At 50.2% G+C, this 17,190-nt stretch overlaps 1 protein-coding gene across 1 annotated transcript; it reads right to left on the reverse strand.

The window, feature by feature from the left end:
* SCRT2 (scratch family transcriptional repressor 2) lies at positions 1-16,965 on the reverse strand. Its single transcript, XM_088154077.1, has 2 exons — positions 16,818-16,965; positions 1-707 (listed from the first exon to the last, which is right to left on the reverse strand). Exons 1-2 carry the CDS (start codon positions 16,963-16,965, stop codon positions 1-3), a joined length of 855 nt encoding a protein of 284 aa, XP_088010203.1.
* Between the last annotated feature and the right edge of the window lie 225 nt (positions 16,966-17,190).

Below are 17,190 nucleotides of genomic sequence, written 5' to 3' on the forward strand. Positions count from 1 at the left end.
TCAGTTCCCCGCCGGGCAGGCGTGCTCCGGCCCCTTGAAGCAGGCGGACTCGTAGTGTTTGTGGAGGTAGGATTTGAGGGCAAAGGTCTTCTGGCACTGCTTGCAGCGGTAGTGCTTATGGGCCGAGTGGGTCTGCATGTGGGCGCGCAGGTTGGAGCGGTCGGCGAAGGCCTTTCCGCAGTGGGAGCAGCCAAAGGGCTTCTCCCCCGTGTGGGAGCGCATGTGTCCCTGAAGCAGCCACGGCCGGCTGAAGGCCTTGCCGCAGACCGCGCACTTGTGTTTGAGGTTGTGCGTCAGCAGGTGCATGGCCAGGGCGGGCATGGAGACGTAGGCTTTGCTGCACGTCGGGCACTTGCGGGCCATCTGGCTATCCAGGCTGCGGTGCGTCTGCTTGTGCCGGCTGAGGTTCGAGGAGGTGGCGTAGGTCTTGCCGCACTCGGGGCAGGCGTGGCGGTGGCCCCCGCGCCGAGGGCCCTCGCCCCGCCGGCGGGACCGCCCGTCGATGAAGAAGGCATCCATCGAGTAGCTCTCGGTGACGGCCGCTTCGCCCTGGAAGTAGTGGGACGAGAGGCTGGACTGGGGGCTCTCGGGGTCGCTGTAGTCCTCCTGGATCGGGGTGTAAATGGGGTCGGAAGAGGCCCCGTGGCGGTCCGCTTTCTTCTTCTCATCCTTGTAACCTGAGGGGGGGAGGCAGGCGGAGAGATACCCTGCAACGGAGACAGGCGCCCGGAAAACGGTCAGTGCATTGAAAGTGAACGGAGGGGTCGGCCCTTTGAGGCAGGCCAGGCCCGCAAACCGACTTCACTAGTTTGTCTGGAACTCCACTGTATTGATCTAAGCCAGTGTTTCTCAACCTCGGCCACTTGAAGACGCGTGGACGTCAATGCCCAGAATTCCCCAGCCAGGATGTGGACTTCAGCTCCCAGAATTCCCCAGCCAGCACCACTTGGATTTAATCCTATGCATATTTACATTCAGAATAAATTTGGGGGATATTACCTCTGATTAAAAAAAAACAGAAAACCCTCAAATCAAAGGTTTTGGTTACCAGTAAGGGTGAAAGTCACATTCTGTGTGCCATGCAGATGCTACAGCGTTGTTATCATTAATATCAGCATCTTCACACAGGGCTGTGGATACTTGGGTTCAGATCTCATCTAGCATAACGTTGGCAGGAGGGCCAGGTGTGAGTTGTGTTTTCCTTGCAAGGCTGTTGTGCGAATGAAACTGGAGAGCGCATCTCCTTGAGCTTCATGGGTGTTGAAGTCCACCCATCTTCAAGTGGCCAAGGTTGAGAAACACGGCTAGAGAAGATAAATTCACCCCTTCTTCCCTGGGACAGCCCTTCAACTACTGGACTGCTGACCCTGACTCTTCTCTTCTCTAGACTTTACAGCAATAGCTGTTTCACCAAGAAGAATCTGGAACGGAGGCAGGGTTAGAAATTGATGGTGCGGATCTTATTACGAATCAACCATATTTGAGCCAAAGCAGGAGTAACTGTGGACGCTCTTTGATGGAAGACCCTTCTGGAGCAAAACAGCCTGTTGACTCTGTCTTGCACTGAACTTGATATAATGATACAGTACTGGGCACATGAGAGGCAGAGCATACAGCCTTAATGATAGATAGATAGATAGATAGATAGATAGATAGATAGATAGATAGATAGATAGATAGATAGATGGATGGATGGATGGATGGATGGATGGATGGATGGATGGATGGATGGATGGATGGATGGATGGATGGATGGGGCTTTGGTCTATTGTGTGAAGTGCCAACTGCCAAGATATCCAGGACATGCAGACCCGCCTGGCAATGTCACTGCAGATCTTGTTGTAAGGTGCCCCACCTCCACCAACAGGGAGGAGGTGGTAGGAAGATGCCATACACTTTGTGAAGATGGAAAGGCTCCGTGCCAGCTTGGCACATGAGAAGCCTCTCCGTTATGGAAACTCAGGCATGGTACTTCACAAGCTACATACATGAACTTACACTTTCCCGATGAACTCTATTAATGCTTGCACCCCTCTGTTACAACTGCAGACATGGCTTAAGGGCAAGAGTTGTAGAAGTGGACCCTTGGTACCCTCTGAGCTTGGCTGTTTTCTTGCAGGCGTTTCATGACCGGACTAGGTAACATCATCAGGGCTAGAAGGGAGTGGGGTTTGCTCCCTGTTTATACACAGCAGCTTGCCCAGCCAGTGTTGTGGGGGGGAGTGGTTTTCTCCTTGATAGTTCCTTGATTAGGGTATTGTTTACAGACACACAGAAATAAACCACATTTATACACCATTCAGAAAAGACAATAAATAAAGCTAAGAAGGAAAAAAGACCAGAACAGATCCTCTCCAGCAGCCTACACCCAGATAAGCAGGGACTGACACCAGACCAACAATCAGGCAGAAAACAGCAGGCTGGCTGGGAATTCTGGGAGTTGAAGTCCAGACACCTTCAGGTTCCCAAGGTTGAGAAACGCTGCAGTAATGGCTGTGCTGCAGAACAAGGCTTGCTCCCCGCCTTAAGAGGCTGAGATGATCCAATATGTTCTTAAGGCGGAAGCAGCTCGGATCATGAAACCAAATCCTAAATCAATGTGATGCTCACTGAAACGTTGGTCATAAAATGAGTAAGGTGGGGTTTTTTTGGCCCCGCAGGATGGCTGCCAAATGAACCCCTGGCTGTGTAATGAAGTCACCCGGAGAGCAACTCAAGTTGAGGTTGGCTTGACCTGCTGATTCTTTTCAACCCAGCACCAGGTTAGAAAGAAATGAGGCCGAGGTCAAGACCGGCTGACCGTCCGCAGGACAGCTCTCCCAACCCTGAACGGGACCAAATCAGGTGAGGGGTGGAGGGGCGAAGCCAATAAGAAAAAGGACTGAAGTTGAAAATGGTTGGATCTGGTTGGGGGCAGTGGAGGAAACCCACCCCCCAATTTCCCCAAAGCATCCCTGGGGAGGGGCGGTTGGGCCACGGCTCAGTTTGCTGCTGACTCCTCCATTCTAAGCCCTCCTCGCTCCAGGTCACATGACTCGGTGCACAAGATCCGTGCTTCCCCATGCACACACACGCATAAACCCACAAGCCACAGAAAGGGGGACAGCAGGTAGCAGCATCTTGCTGACTTTCTTTGGTCTTGGAATCTAAAACAGGATTGGGGCCCGCCTGGATGGGAGGAATTGGATGGGAGATCACAAGGAAACCCCAACACGGTAGGTCGACTGGGAAGTTTTCAAAAAAAAATCCCAGAGACCACGGCTAATCGCTTTGTAGGGCTGCCAAGAAAACTTCAGGATGTGTCTGTGAAGTCGTCATGGGTAGAGCTTTGCTTCCATGGGACTTTAGTTTTTAAAGTCTAGGAGAGACAGAGGTGGGCTGAACTTGGAAAACTAGGCTCTGCAGGCCAGAGAAGTCTCAGATCCTGGGAAAGGACGCATTCAGGTTGCAGGCCAGGGCTAGGTGTGCACCCCTGGGTGCTTTTGTTACAGTCTTACTGAGTAGTGCCTGGATTGGAGACCACTAGGAAATCAACAACCGTGGTCTATACTGGGAACTCAAGAAACACCCCAGAAGAAAATAATGGCAGTCTCCTTCCCTTTTGTTGTCAATGGAAAGGCTTTCTTGTGCGTGCGTGCATGTACACACACACACACACACACACCAGTCTTACCGATGCTCTCCTCCTCTTCCCCCAGGAATCTTTTTGTCAACAATCTGAAAGTATTAATATCTGTCCCCCTCTCCTTGCCTTTTTTTAATTGTAATTTTTTTTTTTAATTACTGTTTTTTAAAAAAACTTACTGTGAGCCACCCAGAGTCGCATCTTGTGAGATGGGGCTATATAAATATGATGAATAAATAAAGTGGATAAAAGGGGAATCTTGCCACCTTTTCTATCAGCTCCCAGCTGGGGAGGGCCTCACTCCTCCTGCATGTACCCTGAGGTCTGGTTACCCACAGAAATCCTGCCCTGAGCAGGGGGCTGGACTACATGGCCCCTAAGCCACCATCAACCAACCGTCTTGGGGTTCTGGTCCCTCCCAGGAGCAGGGACCGGTTGTTGTATCATAAGCGAATGCAGGAAACGAAAAAGCTCCCAGCGATTTGTCCCGGGTGGCGTGCAGACTTTCATTTCTGAAATGTCGGGGAGGATGCTATTTTTATCTGGCGAATTCAGCAGAAGTTGACATATTCCTAGGACATCTGTCTCTGCTGATCTGGCCTTCTGAGCGGAGATGGGATCCAATCCCGTTGGAAAATCTGCAGAGCAAACTTGCAAAGCGTTTTCCTGTGATCGCAACACAGGAAGCAAGGCAGAAGTTACATTATCGTCTCTGCACTGGGTAACAGCGCGTTTCCTCCCTGCCGCCTCTCAGAACAGGGCCCGGCCATCCAGACCGGCTGTTGGTCATGGCCAAGTGGTCGCTAGACGGCCCGAAGACATCAGCCACCCCTTTCCACCTGTCCCCAATATGGAAGTGTCAAAGATAAACTACTCCTGAAGGGGGAGGTTCCACATACCTGGGACAAGGGGACAGTCTCCAAGAAATTCTTGGCCCCCTCTGGGGTAAGGGTTCCTCAATCTCCTCCTGCTTTAATGGCTGGGGATTCTGGGGACTGTAGTCTCAGCATAGCTGGGGGTTTAGATGGATGGGGTGGGCTCTGCCCTGTCTTCTCTCTCCCCTTTGTGTTTGCAGGGCAGTTGAACAAGGTCATTCTCACCCTGGGCTAAACTAGACAGGCCAGTGGTGTTTCGCTGCCCAGCCTGAACTTGGAGGCCCCATTTAGCCAACATGCTTAATATGGGGGAATAAACTGAACATCTGGAATGTGGTGTTGGATGGACACTGGTTGACCTGTCCTCCCACCCTCAGTGCCTCCAAAAGAGATTGAAATGGGCATCCTAGAATATTATTTAGGATTTTCACTTTATAAGCCAACAAAGTTTATCCTCTTCAGTTGTCTAAGATAAGAGAGAGCCATCAGTAGGGACAGAATGTCTTATGTTCCCTGAAATCCTTGGCTGGGGCGTCCACAGGGTATGGTCCAAAGCCTTGATTGCACCATTGCAGCCGCCATCTTGACTTCTTTGACCCTACCTTGCGGACGCCCCAGGCTGCACCCTCAGAGGCCCTCCTCCAAACACCTTGGAACTGTAATTTTGAGTATACCAAAAGGAAAGCATCATTAAATCCAGGAGCCCATCACATCAACAGGATCTGATCACATGTCAAACGAAATCAAAGGGAACGCTTCTCCTGTTCCTGGGTGGCCTCTGTAAGTAGGCTCATAGAAGGCCAACGTGGCTCTCGGAGCCCCCCAAAGAGATTGGGCTGAAGACTGAAACAGAAGAACCCGGCTGGGTTAGACCAAAAGTTGGGTTGCCCTGCCTGGGTTGCAAAGATCCAGATCACCTCCAGTTGGCATCTAATAAGAACTTCCACATCTCTTTGTTGCCCTCTAATGACCACCTAGAGCAGTGTTGTTCAACGTTGGCCACTTGAAGATGGGTGGACTTCAACGCCCAGAATTCCCCAGCCAGGCTGGGGAATTCTGGGCGTTGAAGTCCACCCATCTTCAAGTGACCAACGTTGAACAACACTCATCTTGATGTTACAGTCTATATAAGGTAGCCCTACCAAAGGTTTAGATACTCCAGCATCCCACGGCCAGCAGTGGCCACCTGGGGGTTTCAAAGACGGCCACCATTTGGATCCATTCTACCCCCTCCCAATTTATGCCACCCCCTGTCTCCTCCCCATCAGGCCAGGAAGATCTCCCCCCCGCCCCCCGATCCTTAGAGGCAGCATTGGCTCCCAATACCCACCTCTCCCCCTATTTCCCTTATCCAGGTCTCCAGCCCTCTTTCCAACACCGTGACCCCAGCTGAGCATGATGGGGCGGGAGTGCAGTCCCCCCACATCTGGAAGGCCATGCAGTGGGACGGGGGGGGAGGATGACTTTTCTCCTTTCTCTACAGGGAGAGAATATCCTTGAAGAGGGATGAGTTTATAAAGGAAAGGGTGGCGGGGGGTGGGGGGGAAATGCACATGTCTTGGCTCTGTTTTCAACACCCAGCAAGAGTGCCTGTTCCCTGCCCCCTTGTTTCCTTGCTGGAATATTGATTGTGTTTTAAAAAGCCCTGAAAGAGCACGGAAAAAATAACTCACCCTATTTTTATTCTCTCCCTTTGCAATTTCTGATAGATTGCGGAGGGAGTTTCCCCCCCAACCCACCTTGGATTATGTTCTTTTGGCAGGTAGGAAATTTAAGGGGATTAACAGCCCAAACCACCCATTCCCAAAGGATCTTCCAGGCTCCGCTGCAGAGATTTCATTCACCTCCCTCCTTCTTTTGCTCTCATTCCTCCTTATTTACCAAGTACAATCACACTCCTGGCAGGAAAATGCACTGCTCTGCAATTTTTCACACTTTCTCTGGAATGCCTAGCAAGGTTATCGCCAAGGGGAGAGCCACAGCAACGCAGCTGAAAAGCTACCGGGCCCTGGCAGGTTTGTTCCAATCTGGAGCATGCAAACCATTTCATGCAAAGCTGCCTCCATCTCAGGAACGAAGCCCCCAGTGTGCATCTGTGTGTGTGTGTGTGTGTGTGAGAAGAATTTTTATGGCCGTTCTGTGCTGAATGGCCAGGTGGGCCCATCATCCCCAGCCAAAAGGCAGGCCAGTGACCACAGGACAGGGGAATGAGTTTCTAACCATGGGCTGCATATCCCATTGGGCATTTAGCTGAATTAATGCTGATTTTTTTTTCTTGTGGCCAAATGCTGGGAGGCATGGATAACCAGGCACAAATCCATTCTTCTCCATGGGGTCTCCCAACTCGTGAAGAGGGCTGGGCTAGACGATTCCTTGTGAGACTGTAGTCAACCCAGGACCGCAGAATGAACCGAATGACGTTGTGGCGCCCACTTGCTGTGTCAAAATCTGGGTAGGTGGCAAAAACAGACATATGGGCCTGGAGAAAGGGAGGCATAATACGTTCTTCTTGTCCCAGGAGCTGAGATAATATCCTTGGATTTTCAGAATTGCTCCATGCAGGGGTCAATGCGATATCTAATTTCTGCATCATAGGCTATTTCTCCCCCAGCATTTGTGGAATGAGCAAGCTTTTTCCCCCCCTTTTCCTCCTTGTGCATATGCCCTGTCCTTCCCTTGGGTGAAAAGGCTTGCTTTGGGGAGGGGTTAAGCATGAAATCTGCAAATACTGGCTCCGGCCTCCCCCTTAGTCTTGCTCCGGGCTCCTGAGGTGGCCTTCCCAGCTTGCCAGCTCACTGACCTCCAGCTCGCTGACCTCCATTTTTTAATTGGCATTTCAAGAAGCTTTAGCTTCTCAAGGGGAGCCCATCTCTTCTCCTGCAGAACATGCCAGCCAAAGTGTTATGCTTGGCTTAGCTCTTCAAATCATGATAAAAGAGCTCCAGAGCCCAAGGCAGGTATTTCAGAATGAAGGCAGTGTTTCTCAACCTTGGCCACTTGAAGATGTGTGGACTTCGACTCCCAGAATTCCCCAGCCAGCATGGGGAAGTGGCCAAGGTTGAGAAACACTGAATTAAGGAGAGATTGGGAGTGGACAGGGAGGAGGAACGAACTGGTTGGAAGTCCAGGGTGGGAGAATGCTTTAAAGCTGTGGTTCATTCATTCATCCTTTCCTTTCCAGCCACACAGCTCCTTAGTCCCTACGCAAAAACACGACTTTGATTGCTCCTTAATAGCATCCTTTAGGAGTTAGGCACTTATCCCCAGAGTGAGAATCTATCCCAGAGGAAATCCAGCTAGGACAGGTTGGAAGATCCTTTTCCTGCTGTTGGCAGAATACTGCTTCTGAATATGGAGGCTTCATTAAGCCAGGGCAGGTAATAGTAGAGAAAGCTTTTCCTTCCTTATGGACCCAACTGTCCTAAATGCAGTGCTTTCCGATGCATTGGGTGACAGTTTTCCTCACTCTTCTCCAGCAATGCAGACCCAGCTAGGGAGCAGTTATTGTCCCCAACAGCAGGTTTTCCTTTGGAGAACCAGCAGCAGCTTTGAAAGGGGGAAATGTCATAACTCTGGCCCGAAAGGAAAAATTACAGTAGTTCAGCAGCTCTCCCAACTCTGCTGCTGTCATCGATAAATCCCCAGACCTGCATTGCATAGCTGCACACAGCAACACACTGAACAGGTCAGTTCACAAACCAAATGTCTGCGTGAGCCCACCTCGCTCAGCTTGGTTAATTTCAGCCAAGCTGGTTTATTTCGTGGCTTAGTGAACGATCTGCAAGGCCTGCCTGGGGAGTTAGTTTAGAGTTGGACGGATTGCGCAAAGCCGGAAAAGGTTTATCCTCCTGCATCACGAGGTCGAAAGCGTGGGGTTTCACGGCCTTTTTAAAGGAAGCTTTTTAAAAATGCCAGGGATATTTTGCATTTGAAGGCAGCTTTTCAGCAGAGAGGGGGTCTATCTCATGAAATGGTAAGCTCCTTCTAATAAAGAGAGTGCAGTGGTGATCTGTCTCCAACGCTGAAAGTATTTGAGAAGCTGGACGGGTCATCTGTGTAGCAACCCATATCCGGGGGGCTGGATATGGGTTGCCAGGCCCTTCCAATTCTAAAATCCTAGGCCCTACACATCATGATTTTGCACCCGATCTATGCAAAGGCCTTCTTTGTTTGGCATCATCCTTTGTTCTTCTCCTTGGGGCAAAAGATTGCTGGTCTCTGGCCAACATCTGAGTCTCCAGAGGGGGGCACTGAGAAAGGAATAAGCATGGAGAGGCAACTACGTTAACCCTCTCCAGAAGAGAGACCAGGATGTAACGCAAGGGCTGCTGGTATTACTCATTTCTCAGTTGGCAGCTGGGGGGGGGAGGAGGCCAAACGGCTCCAGAGGTTGACCCCCGTGGCGGCTGTCCCCAGTGATGTGCTGAAAAATGAGTCATTTCTTCAAGGTTATCCAGCGAGTTTTATAACTCTGGAGGGGGCCAACCCAGCTTGCTCTTCTCTGCACCCCTCTGGCCTCTGTAAGCACATTTTGTGCTGGAGGCAACAATATTATCTGGCGTGAAAAGACAGCACACACGCACACACGTGTACAGGATACACGGTCGATCTGCACTGAAAGTGCTGAGAAGAACCCTTACAAATGTTGAAAGGCAGCACATTTGACAGACCCTTCTCTGAATCTCTACCCCAGTGTTTCTCAACCTTGGCAACTTTAAGATGTGTGGACTTCAACTCCCAGAATTCCCCAGCCAGCCTTGGAATTCTGGGAGTTGAAGTCCACTCATCTTAAAATTGCCAAGGTTAAGAAACACTGCTCTACTCTTTCCTGAGTATTTTCCCTATGGGAGAAAGAAAGGTTTTGAGACCCTTGTCTACCAGAAACATTGCTCTAAGGTGGAGTTGGGGGACTGAGGGGTTCCCCTTTTTCCAGCCCTCAGGACCACTATCAGGGTGATTGCCAAAAACGAATGATATGCTTTTCTTCCTCTTCGGAAGGAGAAAGAGTGGGAAACTGTAGGCTAAGCACTAAAAGAGCTTAAGCACAGTTTAAAAAGACGCACACATGCCCCCAGTGCCCATTCACAGCCTAGCCTCGCCCACCTGAGAATCAGGCGTCATCCATTTTACGGCCTTCTGATTGTCCCCAAAGATAAATACAGTTCTTGGCCATAAACAGGTGGCTGTAAAGGGTCTCCTGTGGGGGAAGAAGCAGATGGATTCACTCTGATCCTAAGAGAGGATGAATTCTAGTTTTTGGACACCATCTGGAGATGGTGCCCTCTAAATATGGTGGACTTAATGCTTGCCTTACCAGTCCAGTGGGATCTGTAGTCCAACACTTTTGAAACAAACCAGGTTAGAAGGCTACCTGAAGGCACCTTGGAGGCCAGTAGTCCAAAGGGAACTAACTGGGCAACATTTCTGGGGTAGCAGATTATCTGTTTCTTCCCCCCCCCCAAATTTGTGCATTCATTCATTCATTCATTCATTCATTCATTCATTCATTCATTCATTCATTCATTCATTTTATATGAAATGCCTGGCTGCCTGGCTCACAGTCCATATCTGGGCAACTAGCATCTCATTAAAAGCTAAAGACAAAACCATCAAGACAAAAACTAAAAACACGTCACATCCAAGGCCACTCACAATTCTGCACAATTGAACTCCTTAACAACAACAAAGGGCTGACCTAAAACTCTGGCCCAACGCCCAAGGGTCTTCCGTGCCTTACAAAAGGCCAAGAGGTTTGGGCCATCTGGATCTTGAAGAGAACCCGGTTCCATGGGGCAGGGGCACCAACAAAGAAGGTGTGCCTCTGGAGTCCCTTCAGGGGACCCCGTTGGATCTTTTGGGACAGGCAGAAATCATTGGAGACACACAGTCCTGCAAATAACCCAGCTATGTGCCATATAGGCTTTATGGGTGATAACCACCACCTTGAATTGCATCTGGAAGCTTGCTGGGAAAAAGTGCAGCTCACAGAGTAGTGATGTTACATGGGCATACCTGGGTGTGCCCATAACGACTGGGCTGTTGCGTTTGTTGCAACTTAGAGTCATCTTCAAGGGCAGTCCTATGTAAAGCACATTGCAGTAATCTAGACAGGAGGTGACCAAGGTGTGAATGACCATTAGCAGGGCTTCCCCATCCAGGAACGGTCACAAACTGATGACAAGAGGGATTTGTAGAAAGGTTCTCCTAGTCATGCTGCTACCTGCTCTTCAAGCAGAAGTCGTGAGTCCAGGAGGACCCCCAAGTTGTGCCTCAACTCTGACTGGGGAAGTGACCCTCCAGGCAGGGTTAAGATGGGAAATCTCCCAGTCCCAGGGGACTTAAAACCCATAGCCACTCAGTCTTGCCAGGGTTGAGCCAATGTCTATTCTCCCCCCTCTACGCCCCACAATCTCTACTGAGAAAGAACCTTGACAGCATCACTTGGCTGGTCCAGGGTAGAGATGTATAACTAGGTATCATCAGCATTTTGATGATACCCACCGTGTGCCAACAGATGACCTCGCCCAGCAGCTTCATGTAGATGTTAAATAAGAGCAGGGAAGGAATAGAGCTCTGAGTCACCCCACAAAGCAGGGGCTTAGGGTTGGAGCTCTTCCCCCCACACCACCACCTAATGGAGCCAGCTCCAGAGGGAGGAGAACCACCCCAACGTTGTGTCCTCTGCTCCCAACTGAGCCAGCCCAGAAGGATGCTATGATTAATGGTACTGAAGGCCACTGAGAGATCAGGGAGGGCCAAGATGCCTGCTCCCCCCCCCCCAATTCTTGCCAGAGATCATCCTAAAGTGGTAAGATAATTGGTCTGGCTTGGGGGATCATGCTACATGTCTCCATCATCCCTGCAAATTATTTCATAGCAAGAACTATTTTCCATCGGGAGAAATTTCCCAAGGTCGGCTGTGAGGAAGTGCAGGAAAAGCACATTTCCAAAGCTAAGGGTTGCCCTGGGAATTGGGCTCCCGACGAGGCTGGTGTTTTAACAGGACACGGCAGCTGCTCCTTGAAGCCGATGGATTTTTCGGTTCCTTCGTGCTGTCTCTGAATGCAACACACGTACAAAACAGGTGGGACTTTGATCACACCCTCTCGGCTGCCCTCTTGGCCTTTTTGACTGCACCCTGCAGACACCCCTAAAGGAGATAAAGAAGCCCCAAAGGTGGAGGGACCAAGAGTGCAATGCTAACCGCAGAAGGTAGAAGCTTTTTTCAAAACACTCATCTGCAGGTGCTCGTAATACGAGACAGGATATATTTATGGGGTTGCGGGGGATCTTAAGTAAACATTTACATTTATTTATATTTCAAATTTAGATACCGCCCATCTCACAAAAAGTGACTCTTGGAAGGCACACCAGCATTGCTCGTGCAATTAACCTAATGAACCAACTGACCAGCTTTCTGTGTTCATACAATACATTGGAGTATAAACTACCCCAGTGGACTATTTTCACACAATACTCTAAGCTCCAAATAAACCTTCAACCAAGGTTAACCCTAACCCATGTGTGAATGCCATAATTCGTATAGCTAATAACTAACTCATAATAATAACTAATAACTAACTGGGTTAAGTGGGCCATGTAAACATAGCTCCTGCTTTTCAAAGAATCAGTTGCTTTGAATTCATCAAATCAAGCTTTTGGGGTTTGTTTTTTTTACAATGCCAGATAAAATTTGTGGAGTTTGATGCATCCTACGTTGCTTAATCGTTCATTGGCAGCGGTGATGGAACCTGGTCTCACCACTCCTAATCCAGCACGTCCCCACCACCCCATACCTTTTCTCAACAAGTGATTGGAGGATATTAAGATAAATGTCCACATTACCACCATTTCAGTAACTGTGTTGAACTTGTTTGGAGAAGCAGGGCCAGGTTCGAAGAATTGCTAAACCTAATTTTGAGCCATTCACAAAGGAGTTTCACGCAAACTAGACATGGGTGAAGTGGGCCAGGTAGTTTGTGGTAGGAACCCTACTATTGTTTTAGCCATAATACGCAGGTGCAAGGCTTCAGCCATAATATGATCCCTTTGTCTGGGTGAAGCATGTGGTGGGTGGACATAGCAAGGGTGTTTGATTAACCTGGATTTAGCGTGTTGTGGGGAAAAATGGAATTTTCCTCCTTCATGGGGTATTTTAGAGCAAAACAGGAGGAGAAAGAGGCAGAGATCCTTGGAGGTGGTTTGGGGCATGGGGAGTGGCCCAAAATGTAATATATAAATAATATGGAAGGAAGGATAAGCTGGATTTTATTCACATGCTACAGTGGTCACTTACTGCTAATGGAGAGTTGTTCTCATTCACTGTTGTTCCTTCCCTTCCCTTCCCTTCCCTTCCCTTCCCTTCCCTTCCCTCCCCTCCCCTCCCCTCCCCTCCCCTCTCCTCTCCTCTCCTCCCCTTCCCCTTCCCCTTCCCCTTCCCCTTCCCCTTCCCCTTCCCCTTCCCCTTCCCCTTCCCCTTCTCTTCCATGCTCCTCTTCCCTGGGGAACGAAATCTGTATGGTCTGGCCTTTTCCTTCCGCCATTCCTCACCCAACCGCTCCTATCCACCCCAACTAAGACAAGGAAGAGATTTCTCTCCGTGTGAGTTATCTTTGCTTTGCCTTGTTCCCAAGCAGGGTGGAAAGAGCCCTCTGCTTTCCTGACACCCCCTCTTCATGTTCTCCTGCCCAGCTCGGTGGAAGGAAAAGGGGTAAATGAAGCCCAATAAACACTATAAGAAAGCCTTATAGAATTGATGACCTGTGTGAATGCTATGAGGGCTGCATATTTAGGTTAATATTGTCATTATTGTGCTGTGACAAAACGTGAAGACCCTTGCCCTAGAAACCTGTGGAAGTGTTGCACAGGTACTGTACTGAAGAACATACCATAACACTGTGAACCCTGGCAGTTCTACAGCATGCACCTGTTGGATGCCACCAATCTGTGGAATTGCAGGCATGGAGTCCGAGAGCAAGAGTTTGGGACGTTCTAGGTCACTACGTTCTGTGACCTGGTGCGCACATTATGCTAAGCCTTAATACAGTTTGCTTTGGGTTGCTGGCTGGGGAATTCTGGGAGTTGAAGTCCACACATCTTAAAGTTGCCAAGGTGGAGAAACACTGGGTTAAGGTAAGGAGGGGTTAAGGTAGCTACATCTTTTAGCTGCAGATGAAATGCAACCCCTTGCTCAATTGGAGCCACTGCAAAATAAATTTATTTTTTAGATTTGTACCCTTTTTCCTCACTCATTTCAGCACTCAAGAGCTTAAACTTAGACCACAAACATTTAAAACCAAAGGACTTTCCTCATTTCATTTATCCTCACATTAACCCTGTCTGGAAGTTTAAGCTGAAAGAATAGAAGTTTCAGGATCAGGACTTGGCTACATTCATACACCACTCTTAATCTGGTTATTGTCTTAACCCATTTTCTAGATCTGCACAACACTTTGAACCATGAACTAACCAAGCAGGCTGAATTTGCACAACACCCTCACGAAAACAACTAAGCGAGGTTAACAAAAACCACAGTCTACATCTTAGGCAAACACCGCCTTTACCTGACCTGGTTAAGTATGTTGTTTGAACACAGCCAGAGGCTCACTAGCCCAGGTTATCCAATGAGCTTTTGGCTGAGTGGAGAAAATGATAGAGTTTTGGTTGTTTCGTCCTTTGCTATCCTAGCTTAGTGGGTGCGCAACTCTTGTTCACCTTGGACGAATACGCTCACTTTGTCCCCCCGCTGTTCAAGGAGATGCAGTGATGGTTGGCGCCTCAAATCTTCAGTGTTGCAGCGTCTTATTTTTCTTTCTGTCCCCCCCCCCCAACTCTGTTGAAAACCTTCAGTCCATAATCCAAGAGTGGGGGGAAATCTCATGCAGGTGACTGAGCAAAGCTTCCAGGAATTTGAGGGTGGGACTTGAAAGGCCCCCTCCCAGCAGTTCCCTTCTTTCTTGTCTCCTCTCCAGATCCTGTCATTTGAAGAAGCCAGACTTTGAGTCTTCCACTTCCTGTTCTCCATGGTTGCCCCAGAATTCCCCCCAAACCCTGTTTCTTTTCGTGTGAGAAAATGAAGTCAAAGACACGTGTCTTTGAGAGCAAGAGAGAGAAAGACCCATAACCTGCCCAGTTGACACCTTTCCTTCTGTTGCTATTATGCAAATGAGGGCTGGGGGGGACATCACCCCCCTCCCAAGTTCTTGTGAGGCACACCTATATGCCTACTACTGAAATAGGAATGGGTGACAACTACAGTCATGCTAGTCTGTGGATCATTATTAACCTGGTTTTCTTCAACCCATTTTCTCTGTTCACATAGAGCATCAATTTGTCACACATCTGGCTAAGCTGCCCCCTCCTCCTGCACAAAGGAAACTATTCAAGGTTAAAATTAGGCTGAGCTTAAATTAGCTGGTTTTGTGAATGCAGCTGCTGGGTTTGTAACTGACCTGGTTAAGTATGACACGAGGACACAGTTTCTACATCTTCAGTGCCATGAAGAGGTGTTGGACTACGATCCCCGTGTTTCTGTGGATGCTGGGAATTGTAGATCTTTTTAGATCTTAATAGCTCTACAAAGTACCCAATTTGGGAAGACATTTCTGAGATTCCAACTTCCATGAAATAACACACTTTGGCAACATTGCTTAGGCAAATTAATTTCTTCCTTTCTAGCACTTGGGGCAATCCTCTTAATGAGCAAACTACATAAAAAACGCCGGTTCCATACTTAGAAGACACACACACAGCAGGAAGACGCAGGAGTTCCCCAAGACTGGCATGCTTGCTGTTGCAAAATGGGAGCTTAAAAGGTCTCCCCAAGTCAACATCTTGACCTGGATCAAGGGCCTGGAAACTAGGCCCAGGAGCCCGAATTGGCCACGCTCACACAGCACATCAAATCGGCTTGCTAAAGGTACCAGTTCTCCAGCTTTTTCCCATAAACCATGCATGGGGTTTGCACGATACATTGAGCTAACAACCATAACCACAACCAAGGTTAATACTAACCCAGCTTAGCATGCTTGTGAATGCAGCTGTAGGAGACTTGGTTAAGGGTGCTGTGGGAACAAAGCCAGTCTATGTGTGTTTGGGGCGGGGGGGGGCAGCAGCAGGGGTTGTCCAGACCCCTGGATGTGGTTTTTTTCAGACCTAAAATTAGGAGGCAGGTGGCCAAGGAGAAAAGACGCTCTTGGTTCCCTGCGGAGGAAGAGATGTTCTCTCTCTTTGTAGGGGAGATGACTGAAAACCCTGAACTGCCCGTGGTCCCCTCCAGAGAAAACAAGAGCACCCCACTATGGACAGGGGACAAATCCCAGCCTTTCTTGCACCTTTCTTCCCCCCGCCCTCGGGAGGGGAACAGCATTGGCTGTGTTCACACAGCACCCTTCACCCGAATTAACACATTTTAAAAGGTTCACCTAGATCCTGAGCCACAAACTAACCAGCGGGGCTGGTCTTGCAGCCGCTCACCAATCTTAGCACATTGCAGGAAGGCAGTTGCTAGTTTGGCATCCTCTTGCGTGTTGTGTGAATACTGACTTTCACAACCATGGCTCCTGTTGAGCAGCCCCGCTATTTCTCTATTTTCTCGTGCTCTCCTGAAATGGGACACTTTCCAAGACCCCCCCCCCCACTTAATTAAACCAAAGAGCAAAGCCAATGCTATTCTAATTTACTCCAGGGGCTCCCCCTGCTTTGTCCAGATTCACAGCGGCCAGATCGTGGGAGATCATCCAGCCATTGCCTTGCACGACGTGACTTGTAGTCAATCACATCAGGGGGAGATGGACTCAGGAAAGGCTCCCTTGTGCTCGGAGGCAACGTACCTTAAACCCCACGGCCTGAGAGGTTTCCCCCTCCTTAAGGGATGAGTTCCCACAACACTCTGAACCCTGGATTATCCACACGGGCTATGGGGTGTCGGGTGGAATGCACAGACCTTTCCCGCACCAGCCGGTTCAACGTGCCCGGGGGATTTTCCTCGGACCGCGTTTTATAACCTGGAGTGGGGTGGGGTGGGGGGCACAAGAGCCTCTCCTGCACACATTGCAGGGAAAAAAGGTCGCTCCGTTTGGAAGACCCCTAACCGCGGGAAGAGACATCGTGACCAAACCCAACCCGTCCTCCTCACCAGAGCCGGGAGAAAGTGACGGAGTCCCCGCCTTTACCAAGCGATCCACGGCCGTGCGGAGCCTCGGTGCAAATGCAACAGGACTCGCCTTCCCGAACCCGTAACAGCCCCCGGCCCCCTCCCACCCCCACTGCCGCCGCCCCCGCCCCCGAGCGTCCCCGAGGCGCCGGCTGCGGCTTACCGTCCTTCGGCCCGGGGTCGCCGGCTCTCCCGGGTCCCGCCCACCCGGGGTACGAAGTTTCCAGCGGCGGGTAAGGCGGGGTGGCGGGCGCCGGCCCGGGCTGGAAGGCGTCCGCTTTGATCTTCTTCACCAGGAAGGAGCGAGGCATGGCGCGCGCTGGCGGAGCCCAGTCCGGATCAGCACTTCGGACAGCTCCGCAGCGGCTCCCCGAGTGGGCGGGGCGGAGCGGAGGCGCGCGGGAGGGGCGGGGAAGGGGAGGAGCAGGAGGGGCGGAGGGGGAGGGGGAGGGGGCGCGGGCTGCGGGGAATCGCTGAGGTCAGCAACACGCTCCGGCTCTCCCCCCGCCCGTCTTCAAACGGGACTCGGCAGCGCG

Source organism: Python bivittatus, unplaced genomic scaffold (genome assembly GCF_059951505.1).
Source record: "Python bivittatus isolate LINGU-HERP-01145 unplaced genomic scaffold, Pbiv_v1 ctg000700_np1212, whole genome shotgun sequence".
Lineage (NCBI taxonomy): Eukaryota > Metazoa > Chordata > Lepidosauria > Squamata > Pythonidae > Python > Python bivittatus.

Excerpts from the sequence above, each read along its gene's own strand:
- SCRT2 (XM_088154077.1), bottom strand. The coding sequence starts at position 16,965 with ATGCCTCGCTCCTTCCTGGTGAAGAAGATCAAAGCGGACGCCTTCCAG. Across the intron at positions 708-16,817 it reads CGACCCCGGGCCGAAGGACG|GGTATCTCTCCGCCTGCCTC; the intron begins GTAAGCCGCAGC and ends TCTCCGTTGCAG.